Source organism: Mastigoproctus giganteus, chromosome 14 (assembly GCF_048544385.1).
Source record: "Mastigoproctus giganteus isolate SK-2022 chromosome 14, ASM4854438v1, whole genome shotgun sequence".
In the NCBI taxonomy this organism is placed as follows: Eukaryota; Metazoa; Arthropoda; class Arachnida; order Uropygi; family Thelyphonidae; genus Mastigoproctus; species Mastigoproctus giganteus.
In genome coordinates this window covers 97,641,445-97,659,898 of record NC_143588.1, presented here as the reverse complement: position 1 = coordinate 97,659,898, position 18,454 = coordinate 97,641,445, and the positions used below count along the sequence as shown (strand labels likewise).

At 33.0% G+C, this 18,454-nt stretch overlaps 1 protein-coding gene across 1 annotated transcript in view; it reads right to left on the bottom strand.

The window, feature by feature from the left end:
• The window catches only part of LOC150075418 (uncharacterized), a 114,070-nt gene that overhangs the window by 22,725 nt on the left and 72,891 nt on the right, over positions 1–18,454 (bottom strand). Inside the window, exons 8-11 of the mRNA XM_090388482.1 lie at positions 18,162–18,355; positions 15,160–15,334; positions 11,595–11,785; positions 2,941–3,079 (exon numbers count right to left, since the gene is read on the bottom strand). Of these exons, the coding sequence (XP_090244608.1) occupies positions 2,941–3,079; positions 11,595–11,785; positions 15,160–15,334; positions 18,162–18,355 (699 nt within the window). The remainder of the gene's footprint in view (positions 1–2,940; positions 3,080–11,594; positions 11,786–15,159; positions 15,335–18,161; positions 18,356–18,454) is intronic.

The following is an 18,454-nucleotide window of genomic DNA, read 5'->3' as shown; positions in this document are numbered from 1 at the left end:
CTGAGGCAAGACAGTTGTAAAATAGATGTGCAGAAATTTATCTTTAGCCAGCTGGTGGTTGATTGCTGGAACAAACTTCCATCTGTTGTTGCGGAAGTCAACAGCTTAAATAAATTCAAGGCAGAACTAGACAAAAGTTTGGAGTGAATGGGCTGGGTGAAATGGGAAGTTTTTTTGTTTTTTTTTGCTGATGCTGTATATAAGCTTGCTTTCCTTGCATCAGATGTCCCGATACTAATGCTAAAAACAATGCTAATTTCAGGTGCAGATTTTCAATCTGCTGCTTCAACTGTCACAAATATTCTCTGCTCCCATCCTTCAACTCCATTCTTGTGGCCATAGTGTCATATGATTTTACATTTCTTATGCATCCCCTGTAACAGAAAAAGTGATATGTGTTTATCAAAGTATATTCCCTAATGGACACAAAAAAATGCTACATATACACAATTTATACTTTTATTTTAGAAATATTGAGATCTGTGCAGTAGTGATGGCTAGAGAGTGGGTGACTTGAGTCATTAAAAATATGACTTGAATCACTGAGCAGAGACATAGCTACCTTTCTGTGATATTGACAGCCTATATACCAGTGCTTCAGTTATAACAAAAAATGAACAGATACAATATATCCCAAGCTTTGAAACCTATGAATGAATCCAACTTGATTCTGTCAGAAATTTGATTATATGACACATCTTGCTGAACTGAAAATCATACAGCACTCGGCAACACCGAGTAAAAACTGTATTTAATTATCAGCTCCTTTTGTCAAGACATGAAAATCTATTAAAATGGTAAAAATAAAAACAAAATCATTTATTCCAAGTTTTTCAAAATCAGATTTTTCATAACTGCAGCTTCAGTACCAAATGAGAGAATTATCTCAAAAGAGATAAAGATGATCACTAAAAAGCGTAGCAGATCGACAAGTGACAAAGTAACCAAAATCATGTTTCTTAATCAGCAGCACATTTAAATCAGTTAGGGGAGGACCCTCTAAGGTGCCGCAGGATTTAGTATAAAATTTTGTATATTTGTATGGGCCAACTTCCTGGGCCACCAAACACTGTCAATCCCCAGGTTTATGTCTAGTGCACCTATGCATAAACACATCACTGTTCTTAATTTGAATGAAAAAAAATGCTTAAATCTTTATAAAAAATTTTATACTACTTTTTATTGTTTGTGTTCTTTAGTCTCTTACTGTAGTATATTTAAAGTTTGTGCATTGTATTTTTATGATATCTTCATAACATAAAGCATAATTTTATGGCAACATTTTATTTTTCAATGCATTAATTACAAAGCACAAAGAAATAAAATATAAAACATTGGGATTTTTTTATACATTATATTAGTATTAAAAAAACAAATAAAGTAAATGTTAATTGAATTTTAGGCTGACAAAATGATCATGTTCCTTGATTTGAATCTAAAAAAATATTGAAATAAAATGTGGAATCAATGATCCATGGAAGGAAGGAGGAAAGATAACAGAAATTATGCACTGTTCTCATTTGAAATGAAATAAATTACAATTGTAACAATATTGTCATTTAAACTTAAATAATGCATCACATTAAAGCCTCTGACCACACTGATTTCCCAGATACATAAGCCAGTGCATTAAGCAACACATTAACATGCAGCAAAATTCACTAAATAGCAAACTTAGTTTGCAAAATGCATTCTTACTGTAACACCCTCACATAATGTGAAACCCTTCCCAATGAGATGCCTGCTTTTGCACTTCAAATAAGTAAAACTTCCCAAATAGCAAAGACTACGGTTACTTATTCTCAGTTGAGTGCCACCAATGAAAGGACAAGTATCATTGAAATAGTGTCATGTTACTTATTCAAAGTCCAAGAGTAGGCAACTTGTTGGGAAGGGTTTCACAACATAAGAGGTTATAGTAAGAATGCCAATTTAGGAACTAAGTTTTCTAGTTGATGAACTTTACTCATGTTGATATGATGTATAATGTGCTAGCTAACAAGTTAATTACAATTATGTTTCTACAGGCAAGTTGAGTATTGAATCACATGGATCACACAAATTAGTGATTAAATTAAATGCTTTATTCCCTAGGCACTGCTACTTTGCCAAATGATGACTTATTTCGAAGCAATCTGATGGTTTGAGCCACTCGTTTTTCCCCTCATTATTATGCAGAACTTACTACCCATCTCTTGTATAATTATTTTCATAACCTTTTACATTGAGCCAGTATTTCTGATGGCATGAAATTATTCATGATTACTTTGTTTGTCTCCACTGTCATAACTTCAAGGGTAAATAGTCATATCCAAGTGGATTCTTTTGTTACTTTCTGTCTGTATCCATGAAAATCCTTCTAGAAGGCAAATCATGTATCATTCTGTTTAGAAAAAGAACTATCAAAAATATGGAAACTTTCATTTTACCTATGAAGCAATGTGGTTTAAAACTTTGACATGTTCTTAGCAAGTCTATTCTAACTTTGCAAAATCATGTAATTTTATTCTGACTGTCTTCAAGTTTACTATATTAATTTCCATAAGCTATTATTTTAGAAATTTTTTCTATGCTGAGGCATTCAAATTATGTTTCAATTCAGTATTTCTCCTCATTCCTGTCACTTACCAGTGATGTTTTAATTATCTGCCTACCATTGATATTTGTTTTACTTTTCCAGATGCATTCTTAAATAACACTAATTCCTATAATGTCTTAAGGAATTAAACAATAATTACAGAATTTTTGAATTTTATATAACATGGTACTATGCATGGACTCTTATTATGGACTCATTATTTTTTTATATCATTTTTCAAATTTTAACTATTGTAAACAGTTTTTGTGGAGTTTATAATAGGTGTAATATAAACCAAGAAAATATATTAGCTCCCCCACCTATATTGTAGTATACTCTCCATATAGGAATATTATATTTACCTTCCCATTCGAATTTTCTCATTTTTCCAAATCCCTCCATTGTATAATTAAGAACATACATAAAAGTTCGCACATTCTTCTTTAGCATCAATTTAACCATTGCATCACTTGGAGCCTTGAAATAGGAATCTGATAACATCTGAAGAAAAAAAAAAAAAATCATAGAATTTATTTAACATATGAATTTAATAACAACCAAAAGTACTTTAAATGCCTATTGTTCCTGAATATAACCTAAAATAAATTAGTCCAAAAGTAAGTTCATAATTTTTTTTCCCTTTCTCAAACTTGTATGATGTTGCTTCTCAATTTGGAAAACACATCACTCTAAGATACAAAGATAAGCTGCACACCAAGCACATTAAAATATGAATTACTTTGCAAATTTATAATTATTTGTTACCGCAAATTTAAGTAACATTGCAAAACTTCAACATATTCTTTAAAAAAGAGCACCTTATAAAATATATTGATGCAAGGAAAATTACAGAAAGGAAAAATAAGCTTTTATATTTTAAATACTTAATTTTAAAGTGATTTATCTTCATTGAATTGTTATGAAGCACTGGCCTAGTTATTCAAAACATCCTTTATTTAATCTAAATAAATAAATCTCATTCTGTTCTAATATTTCACTTTCTTTTTTAACAAGATAAATAATTACCTTTTGAAATTAAAATCGACATTTCTTATTTGTAAAGTTAAGCATATAAAAATCCTGTTTTTATTGCAGGTATGGTGAGGCATTTTTTATTACTACGATAACTTTTTTTTTAAAAATCAAACTGAAATGTGCTTGAAATGTCCAACATATGCATACTTCTTGATGAATAAATAATTCTTGAAGGTTATCAACTGCTATGGGACATGATGTACTTCTTCAGCATATTGAATAGAAGCACAGCACACCATAAAGTGACCCTTCTTAAATCCTGTATATCAGTTGTTTTAGGTGTCCAGACAAATAAAAATCTAATGTTTTTTGCTCAGAAGATAAGTGAAGCCATGACTGGTCCTCAATGACCAATTTCACTAAAACAAATTTTAATTTAACACATCCTTGCCCACCTGCCACAGTGCAGTTGTTCCATAACTTATTGTATGATACAATTTCCAATAATAACAAAAGCACATTCCCAAGAACTTTCTATCTTTTATATCACATTTTTTTAATTAATAATTTATGTAATCTGTATATTGGTCCATTATGATGCACAGGAAGAAAAGATGGATGCCTACCACACACCTGTCCAGATGTTAATTCTGAATTACTGATGAAAAGAGGCAGTTTTTTATGAACTGTGATTTGTCTGTCCATAACCTCCAACTCAAAAAGTTCAGTTGATCAATAAGAGTGTAAAGGAATCAGTAACAAAAATATATGCAAATCTCAGTGTCTCTAGGTTTAAGAGCCTGAACAGATTTAACGGAAAAAAATATTAACCTTTTGATAATACAGGAGAGAAATGTCCTTTAATATCCTTAGACAATGCTAACAAGTTTTTGAGTGCTGTTGCCAAGCCAACAGCAACCAAACACAGAATGTTTAACTACACTTTCATATTGGCTCCTACAAGAACAATAACCTTATGAAGTGGCACTATAGGTATTAAAAACAGTATGTTCAGAATGTTTCCCCATTAAAAAAAATCAACTGCCATTCTTTTCAAGCATATGATTCTTAAATTAGTATTAGTAATGGCCGCATGGTGCAAGAAAGCCTATGGCTTATGCTGCACCTGCCAAAAAAAAAAAAAAAAACACGAATAAAACAATGATAAAAAAATAAAATAAAATAAATAAATAATAATAATTAGTAAAAGAAAAGGAAATTAAACCTATCATCCTATGCGCTTCCCTGACCCGAAGGTACTATCCAGTTGACCTTTGAATTTCCCCAAACTGTCAGCCTCTACCACCCATGTAGGCAACTTATTTCAGTAATTTATAACTCGTTGGCTAAAATAAAACTTCCTGCAGTCCAATCTAAACATTTCCCCCCGTAACTTGAATTTATGTCCCCTAGTTCTAGCATCATTTATAACCTTGAAAATTCCGTCCTCATTCATTTTACTGATGCCTCTCTCAGCCTTAAACACCTCAATCAAATCTCCTCTAAGGTGTCTAGTTTCCAAACTCTGCAACCCACATATTCGAAGTCTTTCTTCATAAGGACGCCCTTTTGCCGATCTCACCAGGCGAGTTACTCATCTTTGCACCCTTTCAAGAAGCTCAATGTCTTTCTTTAGGTGCGGTCTCCATACTTGAACACAGTATTCAAAGTGTGGTCTAACAAAAGCCTTATATAATGGGATTATCATGTCCCTATCTCTACTTGCAAAAGTTCGATAGATCATCGATAGGACACCATGGGCCTTCCTTGCAACCTGTTTACAATACTCAGAGAATTTTATGTCTGACTGTATCGTAACACCCAAGTCCCTTTCCTCCAGTACTGGGTTTAGTTGAACTCCACCAAGTGAATAAGTTATTTTGGGATTACTGTTTCCCAGGTGTAATACCTTACACTTTGTTGGATTAAAGCATAGCTGCCATTTTTCTGACCATTCCTGAAGTCTATCTGGGTCTCTCTGAAAAAGCTCAGCTTGACAGTGATCATTAACTACTCTACCAATTTTAATATCATCTGCAAATTTAGACATCACGCCCTCTATCCCTTCATCAATGCCATTTATGAAAATTAAAAACAACAGTGGTCCTAATACTGATCCTTGGGGAACCCTTCTTCTTACATCAACCCAATCTGAGGAATAGCCATTTATCACAACCCTCTGCCTCCTGCCCTGAAGCCATCCTGCCATCCATCTAAGGATTTTCCCAGTGATTCCAACCTGTTCCAGCTTATAAAGCTGGAACAGGTTGGAATCACTGGGACTCATGTGGGACTGAGTCAAAAGCTTTGCTGAAATCTAAATAAACAATGTCGAAATTATTCCTTAAATCCAGCTCGTGAGTGACCCTTTCAAAATAGCGAACCAGATTTGTTAAACATGATTTTCCCTTTACAAAACCATGCTGAGTATCTTTGAGAATTTCAATTCGATCCAAATGATCCTGAATTCCACTCTTGATCATTGCCTCCATGATTTTCCCTACCACTGAAGTCAAACTGACAGGTCGATAATGAAGTTAAACTGACAGGTAGAGCCACCCTTATGTATTGGAGATACATTGGCACTTTTCCAATCCAAGGGAATCTCCCCAGAGTCTAGTGATGCTCGCATAATTAGCCTCAATGGTTCAATGCACTCACTTGCCGTGTCTCCCTTAAGATTATAGGGTATATTCCATCAACTCCAGGAGCCTTACTGGCCTGTAGGCTCGAAAGTTTTTTCATTAAATAATCTTGCGAAATTTCAATATCATTAAATACATATTTTTCAACTTCGCTCCCACAATTTCCCATTGCCACAAAAGGTTTTTCATTTGTAAATATCGATGCCAAATAACTGTTGAGTTCATGTGCAATGGCAGATGGTGTATTTAATACTATCCCCTTTCCCTTACGTAAAGGTCCAATCTGTTTTGTCCTGCTCTTCTTGGCATTTATATGTGTGAAGAATTCGTTATCCCCCCTCTTTGCTCTGATGGAAGAGAGGCACCTTTTTCAATTTCATTGGCAATGTCAACCTGCAAATACAAAACCACACTATATCAGTACCATTGGTTTATAAAAAATAAAAAATTCAATAAGTGTTAAAATCACAGATTTTGAAAAATAACCACAATATACATCAAGAGTCAAGTTTGCATATATATCCTATCATCCAAATGAAAAACATCTGATAAAAAAATTAATATAAAGTATTGACTATTTAGGCTTTAATGTACTCAATAACTACTGGACACTTTTTAGAATAGCTTGTTTATATGAGACTGGAATATTGCTGAACTCCTCTTGTAGGGCTAGTTCTTTACTTGAACTAGGAAGCCTTGTTCTGTAAAGGTGGAAATCAAACCTGGTGTAATCAAATAATGATTTACATAATTAAACACTATTGTACCACATATAGGAAGTGCTGAAAACTGCAAAAAATGGCACTGAATAGGTGCTAACTGCTACCTGCATACAAGCAAAAAATTAAAAATCAAACTATCTATGAAAAAATAAATATTAAATACACATACACACAAATATATGTAGGAAAATATGGAGAATTATATAAGGTATGTGTAATATGCATATTACAGCAAAGAGTGTAAATTAAGAATGCCAGTTCTGTTAAAAGTACTTTACATTACTTTATTCTGTTTATATTGCCTTTCCTTCATATCTTAAACTAGTTTAGTTGAATTTATGTTTTATATACAAACACACTTTTTTTTTTTTCTCATGTTATATTGCTTCTTAGTGGATATCTATATTAACCTTTTAGGTTTGTTGCAGTGGGGGATTTATTTGCATGTTTCTAGGCAACAGTAGAAAAATACTTTATGCAGCATATTAGACCACTATGTTTCCCTGGGTGATGTAGCTTCTTGCTTGTTTATTCTGGTATTTGATTAAATATTTATTTATTTTTTCATTAGGTAGGTTATTTTATTTAAATTTTTTGCTTGTTGCAGGTAGTAGAAGGAAAAAAAAAAAAAAAAAAAAAAACACACACAGGGATCTTTGCGCAGCAAGAAATTGCTGAAGCGATTAAGAAATTAAAAAAAAATGGGAAGACTCCAATGAACATCAGCTGAAAGGTTACAGAAGATTTAAATAGCATATATTACTCATTTAATAAATAAAATTTAGGAATAATAACAACATTATATAAACAGAGAAACCAGATCCTATGCAATAACTAGAGAGGAATTATGTTTCCTTCAGTACCAAGCAAAACATTTATACTAATATTAAGCAGAATTCAAACGAAGATAAAAAATATACTACAGATTTTTGAAAAGGAAGTTTGTGCACAGATCAAATTTACATTTTAAGAAATATAATAGAGCAGAGGTTCCCATCTTTTGTTCCTTTTAAATATTTTATTAAAGCCATATTCCCCCCTGCCCCGCGTTGAGTCAAATTAAGCCACAGGCTCCACTCCTGGTGGTGCCCTTCCATCGATTTCTTTAAGTTTCAGCTTTGCAACCATACTCCTCCCGGAACCCAAACATTTTGGTTTCCCGGAAGCTGCCCGCCAAGTCAGTTGAGGAACTCAGGCAGAGTTCCCCCCAACATCTAGAATAAGTGCAAATTCTGGAAATTTAGCAATGAGTATACATACTTTTATAAATTAATATATACTTCAAATACATTTAATCTCAAAAATTTAAATAAAATATGCTTCATACTTGGATGAAAATGCTGAGTTTCTATAAGGAATCTATCAGAAATCCGATCTTATGCAGTTTTACCTGACCGAAAAGTGCAGGAATGTTGAATGTTCTGGCCTTCAATAGAATAAGACTGGATTTCCTATTCGGCCCATTGTTTCTTTCGAGTAAAACAGCACACATCCTCAGTATGTGTTTCTCGTTCAGAAGTGTCAGAATTTTGTGCTGTTAACGAAAACCATATATTTTTATTTAACGAGGCCAAAATACTTAAGTGTCCAACATAATTATATGAGACTATTAATTGCGGAAACCATCGAAATTAAATTATATGAGTATTCTATTAATGTTTGCCATCCATACCTAATCTCCAATTCATTGGTCTTTTGCACACATGCACGAAGACAAATAATCGCAGTTTTTCATGCACGTGCGTGAGGACAAATAATCTCTTGATTTACGATTCAAGCTCACATATTCCGTAATTTCCATTCCAGTGATCATGACATATGGTCGAAAAGCACTGTCAGCTTCAGGAAGGAAAATAGTCTTAAAATTTGTATTAAACTTTTTTAATTAATTTTATTTGAATTTTTAATTAATTTTTGAATTTTTTTTTTACTGTAATCATTTTGCGCTAATCTTTTATTCGCTTTAATATCTGGAGAGTATCATACGGAAGTGTTCTACATATCGTATTGAGGTAAATTTCTCTTATTCTTCTACAAATATTGATATCAACGTAGAATGTACTGAGCATTATAGCTCTGTTATAATGCTCAAAGTAACAGAATAATGTGAAGAAAGGCAATCACTTATTCAGCTAACATTTACAGATTTCAAAAAGGCTTCTGATAGCATAAACAAACAGGCAACACGAGAGGAAGCATAGAGAAGCAAAATATTTTAAAACAATGTAATACCCAAAAAATAATAAGAATACTTAAACTGTTATATCAACAAGACTTATAGCAGCAGTCAGAGTGGAAGACAGAAACACAGAATGGCTTACAATTTCAACAAACATGAAACAAGGATATGGTTGCAGGATAGGTGTGTGGAAATATGATTGCAGCCACTGGTATTTGATTGCTGGAACAAACTTCCATCTAGTGTTGTGGAAATGAGTAGTTTGAATAAATTTAAGAAAGAACTAAATAAATTATTATAGTGGATGGACAGATGATATGAGAATTTTTTTTTTTTTTTTTTTTTGCTGATGCAGTATAAATACCTTGCATCATTTGCTATTACTAATACTGTGCATTATCCCCTTCACTGTTTAATTAATTATTGGATTGGATAATGAAGAAAAGCCAATACATACACTATAAGACTCAGGTGGAGAGAAAATAGAATATTAAGAGACCTAGAATATGGTGATAATATTGCACTCATCAGGCAGTCAATGAAAGACAAACAAATCAAGAGAAATCAAACAAAACTTCACAAAATAAAATAAAATATACAAAAAAACATGGTAAATTTTTTTGTATATTTTCTTTTATGCAAAAGAAAATATAAAAAAATATATACAAAAAAGTGGTAAAAGAAAAGATACAAAAATATACACAAACAAGATCTTCATATAAATAAAACTAAAATAATGGGAAATAATAAAAATAGTTCCAGAAAGTTACACATAGAGATGGAGAATGTATAAAGGAAACTGACAGCTTTATACATTTAGGAGTAAAATTTAGAATAAACAAAATGCAGAAATCAAAGCACATACATTAAAAACAAAAATAAAATTTTTTGATACTTTAGTTAAAATAACACTTACCAATGTGGCAGAAACATGGCTGAGGTAGCAAAACAAGAGAGGACAAAACAGAGGTTTAAAGAAAAAAGTAATGGGAGTACACTGGACAGAAAAAAAATAACAAATAAAACAGCTAATAGGACAACAATACATCTCAAACTTCATAGAACAGAAAATAAGGATAGCAAAAAATAATCATGGGAGCAAGAAGAGTTGGAAATGGACGAACAGAGATGGAAGCAACCTGTGAAGGCCCTAGATGATGCGGCACAATGGGGGAAGTAAGCAAGCAGTTAACACTTCTTCAGCACTACTTATTGCAGTTTGCAGCAATTCCTATACATGTTAAAATAGTGTTTAATTATTTATGATTTAATTTCTCACTTCAAAGGCATTCAGTTGGATTCCAGCACATAATAATGTGATACAAGTGATCTTAGTTGAATACTCTTCAAATCACTGTTTTGTACTTTGTGACACAAAGTGTTGTCATGCCAATACAAAATGGTTCCTCTCCAAAGACCTCCCCTAATGCAAGTAAGGCAGTATTGTTCAAAACGTTGCAACAGATAGCTACATTCATGGTTTCATCGATTATAATCAGTGGATCAAATACAAATCACATAAAACAGGTCTATACTGTCACACTACTACCACCACCACCACACCAGTGAACTTCACTGTTGGTACAATACAACCTAGGTAAACTATTTTCTTTGGGCATAAGCCACATCCAGTTCATCTGATACCTGGACTATGCATGCGATTCATCACTCTACACCACATTTTATCACTGCTATAACATCCAACGCTTCTATTCTGTGCAGCAGGATAGGCAGTGATGTGCATGCTTTGGCTTATGAGTAGCTCTGCAATAATGGTAACCAATTCTAAAAAGTGTTTCTCTGATAGCTGTTCATTCTACACTTATCCATGTTCTGTCAAGCGTTTATCAAGTTAGCCTCATTAAAGGTGCCATCAAAATTCCCCCTGCTATTTCATATTGGCATGCCCAGGGGCCCTTAATAGTGGTTCACCTAGTTGTGTTACTTTCTGTCTTCAATTGGCATATAATGTTTCCAGTGGTTGATTTTTGTTGTCTCACTCTTCTTGTTATGAAATCATTTTCTTTTCTTTGAGCATAAGCCACATCCAAATGCATTCATCTGATGACTGAACTATGCAGCAATTCATCACATTTTGTCACTGATGCAATGTCCAAAATGTGGCAATGTCTGATCTTGGTGAATGGACATGGCCATCAAATGACAACCTACTATCACAGTTCTTATGAAGGGCTCAGGTCCTTTTCTCAACTCGTTCTGCTTGTCTATCACTAAGTGCTTTTAGATCCTACCTCTAAGTAGTACTGCAATCTACCTCTCATGTTACCTGTGGAATTACCCATTACTTCTGAGGGGTGAGATGTCCCAGTATATACTGGAGGATAGACATCTCTCTGTGTGTATGCATGTTTGAAAAAAAATTTTAGTACACAAAAACTCAAAATCACATGAAATAAAAATTTAATTATTTAATTTTTATTTTATTTGATTGATAAAATCAGATAAAACGTTACATTACTGATTCTGCTACTCACGTCAATAAAGCCCTGTCGAAGAAGAGTAGCATTGTGAGAATCAAACCAAGGTTTGTACATAAAAGCAATGGAGCTGGATAAAGATTCTGAATCTAACGTGTAATTATATTTAAAGATGTATTCTTTAATTTTCTCGTTGAAGAAATCTTCTGTAACATCATACTCTGTTTTGACAAGTTCAGGATCCTCTTCTGACAAGTAAAAGAAAAATTATTAAAAGAAAAATTTAAATAATTTTTATTAATAATATATTTATCCATATTTATAATTAATATATATAACAGTTTATAATTTTTTTTAAAAATTAGGTTCCAACTTTATGTCAAAAATGCCCTGAATATTCTGATTTACACCAAATTTATATATTTATAAGTGAAAAACAATAAAACATAAAACCATAATAACTAAAACAATACCTTATGGTACATTACATTAAAATTGTAATACAGTAAACCCCCGCGAATAGCGGGGGTTACGTTCCTGAGAAATGCCGCAAATACCGAAAATGCGAATACTGAGTTATGGCTCCCATAGTAATAAAGGGGTTCCGTTCCAAAGTATGAAATATATAAGAAAAACTAGTCTAAAATTTTGTCTATGTATGTTATATGTACCTTCATAATATGACTATGTACATAGACAGTACTTTGTACATAGTGAAATGCAAGCATATAGCATCGAAATGAAAATAAGAAACAATTTAATATTAAATGTAATATTTATTAGAAATTTCAAAGAAGTCTTTCAAACCAGCACCTTTGCTAGCTAAAACACTTATCCCGCCAGTGCTATCACCAGTTTCGCTTAAGTGTTGATAAAGGAGTTTTGCCTTTTCACGAATGATGAGTGAACTTAAGGGAATTTTATTTTGAGTTCGGTCTTCTATCCACAGATTTAAAGCTTTTTCCATTTTTTCTAATTTAACATCACGAGTTACAGAGCAAAAATTTGAAGCAATTAGTGCGTTTTCACGGACATTACGGCGGATTTTTTCTTCTGATTTTTTGATTGATCGTACCATTGACTCATTGATTTTATAATGTTTTGCCACTGAGGAGACACTTTCACCATTAGAAATTGTCTAATAACTCATTTTATTCGCTAATGTCATCACCTTTGATATTTTCACATTTCTCTTGTTATTCATAGCCATATTTTTGTACGTGTTAGAAAGAACTTGTCCACAATAAAGTCACTTTCTTCCATTAACACACTCGAAAAAGTCTGTTTTACACTGCAAAACGGTAGATTTATTACTTTTGTAAGCATATCAATTTATAAATTGATAAATTTATTCAATTTTTAAGCATATAAATTAAAAGCAAACGAAGAAATCTTCCAAGACAAGCGCATAACACATACTGAACAAGGATTAGTGAGAAACATCCACGCCGGGATTTTGTCACCCCTCTCCCCCCACCCACTGAGCGCTGTTTTGACTGGGAAAGATGATTTTAGCCACGCCCATGTTTTTTTATGGCAGAAAATGTTCACGGTGCTTTAAAATTCACATTTTTTTAGGTTTCATTTTATATAAAATCAATGACCGCGAATACACGAAACCGCGAATAGCGGGGGTTTACTGTAGTCATTTCTCCTAAAATAAATTTTCTGTATTTTAAGCAGGATAACCCAGACAGAAGATAAATGTAGGGAAAAGCTTATGAACATCTCTATCTATCAGTCTATCTCTCATCTAAATCTCTATCACTCAGTTGAAAGAGAAAGTGAGAAGGACAACACACTCATTTATGATGACCACGAACTCACATGAAAGAAAGTCTCGATGCAAGCAAAAATACAGAAAATTGGCAACAATATAAATACACAAGTAAAGAAATCAGTCAAATAATAATTCAGTCTTCTTCAAGCAATTATACTTTCACCACTATGAAGAACAAGTTGTTGCACTTATAAATATGAAAGTGCCTGGAATCTGCACTAAAACTACACACAATAGATAAAATTAACAAAGAATAGTTATGTAGAAATATAAAATAATGTCAGCATGATTTAATAACCACTTAAATAAAATTTATATATATTATGAACTGATTCACAATTGGTATTAAACGTGTTATACCCTATTTATACATGCTTATCACTATATAAACACAGTTAAACGTGTGTGTGTGTGTGTGTGTGTGTGTGTGTGTGTGTGTGTGTGTGTGTGTGTGTGTGTGTGTGTGTGTGTGTGTGTGTGTGTGTGATATGTGTGTGTGTAAACAGTAACTAATTAAGCAGCCAAATGCAAGGTCACTTGGGGAATTGCAATCCCAAAATAACTTATACACTTGGTGGGGTTAAATTAAAAACAATAGAAAAAGAAAGGAATTTGGGAGTTATGATATGAGCAGTGTAAACAGGCGGCCAGGAAAGCCCATGCTGTCCTACCACTGATTTATCAAACAATATCATTTAGAGACAGGAAGGTCTCTGTATAAGGCAATTCTAATACCACATTTGGAATACTGTGTTCAAGTATGGAAACTTCATCTGAAAAAATACCGAGCTACTTAAAGGGTCTAAAGATGGGCAGCTTGCATGGTGAGATCAGCAAAAGTACAACCGTACGAGGAAAGACTTCAATTATGTGGGCTACAAAGCTTGGCAACCAGGCAACTTGGAGTGGACCTGATTGAGGCTTATAAGGCTCTGAGAGGGGTTAGTAAAATGAATGAAGGTGGGATTTTTACTGTTATAAAGAATTCCAGAACTAGAGTAGAGGCCATAAATTCCAATTACAGAGGATGAGGTTTAGATCAGATTGTAGGAAGTTTTCTTTTAGAGCAATCGTAGATTACTGGAACAAGTTGCCTCCACAGATAGTTCAGGCTGACAGTTTGAATAAATTCAAAGGTGACCTGCATAGTTACCTACATGAGGAGGGAAGCACATAATTTGTTTTGTATTTTCTTATTATTAGTTATTTTGTTTTATTTTTTGGCTGGTGCAGAAAAAACCTGTGGCTTCCTTGCACTATATGGCTGATACTAATACTAACTTAAATACTTTATAAAACATATAATAATTAACATCTTTATCTTCAGAAAAATTCTAAGAAACATTTTAGCAAAAAGATCTAACATACAGGACTAAAAGACATAGTTTTCTAATTTTTAAAATATAAGAGATAATCTAGGTGTATAAAAAGTACGAAAAATATTTAAATTTTCCTAAAAGGGGAGGATCTTTTCTTTAATATTCAATTCAAGAACCACCTTGAACTCAAATAAATTTGGTAATGAAATGGAAGTGATTTAACTGTTTGATAGTTTATGCAAAAAAAAAAAAAAAAAAATCAAGCAGCATATTTTATACAAAATTGCATTTGTGTAAATAATTCAAGTTCCAACAGAATTTCTGGGTAATACAATATTTTTTTTTTGATAATTTTTTAAAGTTCATTTTTAAATTATGCAATAAGAGCAATGGAACAAATTGCTTCACAAACACCAGTAATAAAGTGCATACTGACAAAAACAAGCAAAATTAATAACCATATTTCATTGATGTTTTGAGAAATAAAATCATCAGATTATTAGGAGACTATAACAAAACTTACTCAGCATAGCTGATGCTTCATCTCTTGTAACTCCACTCATATATGCAAATTCAGGATGGAACTGAACTTCTTCTCTTTCTATAGTTATTTTAGGTGGTTCTGGTAAAAACTGCAAGTCGCTGCTTTGCGTTGGACTATCGATTACAGGAGCCCAAGGTAACCATCCCACTTTTGGCTAATAATAAAAATCAGTTACTGAAGACAACTTAATGGTATATGTATGGCATAGTTTTAAAATTAAATCATCTCAATAATATCTATAAATTTTGATAAATTTGTAGATTTATCTATGTATAGAGTAGCTTTTAATTAAACTAAGTCACTCTGAAGGCCCAGCTTGAAAAACAGTTAATTGCAAAGATATGAAATCTGGAATGGACAATATCCAACATCAGCATTATATCGAATAAGTGAAATTAGTGCTCTATGCAATAAGTATACAAATCAGATAACACTGACATGTCAGAAAAATAGACACAAACACATTGCAGAGCAGGCTGAGAAAACTCAATGTGGTATGGTTAACCATTTGATGGTGAGGTGCTAGTACTGAGATAGGTGCAATTCCTTGGCTGCACTTTGGGAATACTGCTGCTTGAAAGGAATAAGAGAAAAAAACAACTCTGATAAAATGCACTGCACAACCTAGTGAAGATGTTCAAAATGACAGGTGTTTTGTGGTCTACTGCAGAAGAGAGCAGCCAACTTGAAAAGAGAACTACTAATAAGATCAATTTTTGATAGTGCAGCAAGCAATCAAGCATGAATCTGCTAGTGCCAGAATAATTTCATGATATCTTAACATTCAATGGTGAAATGTTTGCAAAGTGCTATAAAACATACTTCAGTGGTTAGTTAGTTAGTTAGTTATTTGGTTTTTAGGAGCATTAGCAACTAAGGCCATATTGCTCCGGGATATGCGGTGGTCATTCCCTGACCTTTCCACATCCTCCGTATTTGGTGGTGACGGGCTCGAACCCCGGTCTAATCAAGAAGCATGTGCTATGCACTGCTGCTCCTTCCCACCTGGCTACGGAGGCGCCTACTTCAGTGGTACTCATACAAGATCTACATGACAAAACCACTAACGTTTGATCCCCAAAAATACTTGGTTCTTCAATTCCTGATTTGAATGGAGGTGGACACTATGAAATCTCAAATATTTTGTAGACTGATTAGGTCCATTTTCCAGATGAATGGCACCCACAACAATATGAATACCCATAACTTTGGACATAGAAATGGAAAACTCATATGTCATCTACAAAATTTCACTTCAATCTCATGTTATTGTACAATGTAGTTTTACCACTGATTTTGTCCTTGCTTCTTAGTACACACTGCCATAAATTCATCACCTGATCACATTCATGACGTTATTCCTGATCTTTTTCCTGATTCACCAAAATGTTTTCACGAAGGGCTGAGACATGCCCAAAATTGCTCAACCAGTGACAACTGCCTCGTGACACATTTCCCACTATTTCTCCACTGATGGCCCACCTCACATATCCACTATCTATTTTGACATCAATATTCATCATTCTGAATGTGTTCCCTGGTGTCAGTTTTAGGAGTAAATTTTTTCAGTGATTTACAGGAAAACAGAAAGGCTCAGAAAACCTTTACTCCAAAAACTGACACCAGGGAATACTTCACATATTCAAATGATGAATATTGATGTCAAACAGATGGCAGATATGTGAAGTGGGCCATCAATGGAGAAATAGTGGGAAATGTGACATGAGACAGTTGTCACTGGTTGAGAAATTCTGGACATATCCCAGTGTTCATGAAAACATTTGTGCTGAAACAGGAAAAAGGTCAGGAATAATGTGTTAGATGATGAATTTATGGCAATGTGCACTACAAAGCAAGGACAAAACTGCTTTGAGATTTTCATGCCTGACCATATTGTAGCTTCAAAATCCCTTTCTACCTCTACTGTTTTTAATTCAACCCCACCAAGTATATAAGTTATTTTGGGGTTGCTATTTCTATAGCATTAGAAATTTCTATTGGGACTGTTATTTTCCAAGTACAAAATTTTGTATTTTGCAGGATTAAAACATAGTTTTCACTTAGCTGACCACCTCGGAAGCTTATCCAAATCATCCCAAAGGAGTGCTGCATGACACTAGTCATTAACCACCATCCTGACCTTCAGCATCTCCAAATGTTGACATTACACACAGTACCACCCAATCGTCAACACCATTTAAGAAAACCTGAAAATAGGAAAATTCCCAGCACTAATCTTTCATGCATCTTACTTCTAGCCCAAGCCCATTCTATCTATTGTCTGCAACTTTGCCTCCTCTCCTGTAGCTACCAGTAATCCATATAAGGCACCTGTGATCCCAATAAGTTTCAGTTTACACAAAAATCTCTTGTGTAGGACCTAAGTTAAATGCTTTGCTAAAGTCTAAATAAACAATGTAAAAGTTATTTCCTGCATCAAATTCATTGGTGAGAGTTATTACAGTTCATCATGTTAGTTAAACAAGATTTTCCTTTATAAAACCATGCTATGTTCCCTTGAAAATATCACTTCCATCTTCTAGATGACTCTGCATTTCATTCTTAATCATCCCCATCTGTGGTTATTTTTTGTAACTGACAAATATATAAGGCATAAATAACATTTGAAAATACAAAGTATGTACAACCTATTTCTACAAATTTTACCAAACAATTTTTAACACACTTTGCAATTATTCAACTGAAAAAAAATAATAAAATAAATAATAATAATAATAAATAAAAAAAATAATAAAGTAAAACTCTACAAACAATAAATTAACTTTTATGTCTCTTGAGTATGTATTTTTAAACACTAACTAAGTAGCCAGACAATTGATACTTGTAATTTCAGCAGCCTCATTTAATGGACATAATTTTTGAATATTTCCATAATTCAATTCTCTAAATGAAAACGGATACACCAATAATTTATGACATTAAATATAAGTGCATGAATATCAAATTATAAAAAAACCTACCTGTAATCTGGTGATACTTATGTAATTCATATCAACATCCCGAAGGCAATTCATTATCTTCCATGTAGACTCATGTTCACAATGCATTTTTTTTGCAAAATTAATACTATTATTCTGCATAAAGGTAGGATCCAAAATGGTGGCCCAATCAGCAACAGCTGCACCACTTTGAGCTATAACCCTTTTAACTTTCCCTTAAATAAAATAAAAAATAAAAAAAAACTAATAAGAGCCATCAAAAGAAATAACGTTTATTCATTTTTAGTAATTTGAGATATTATAATATTAAAAAG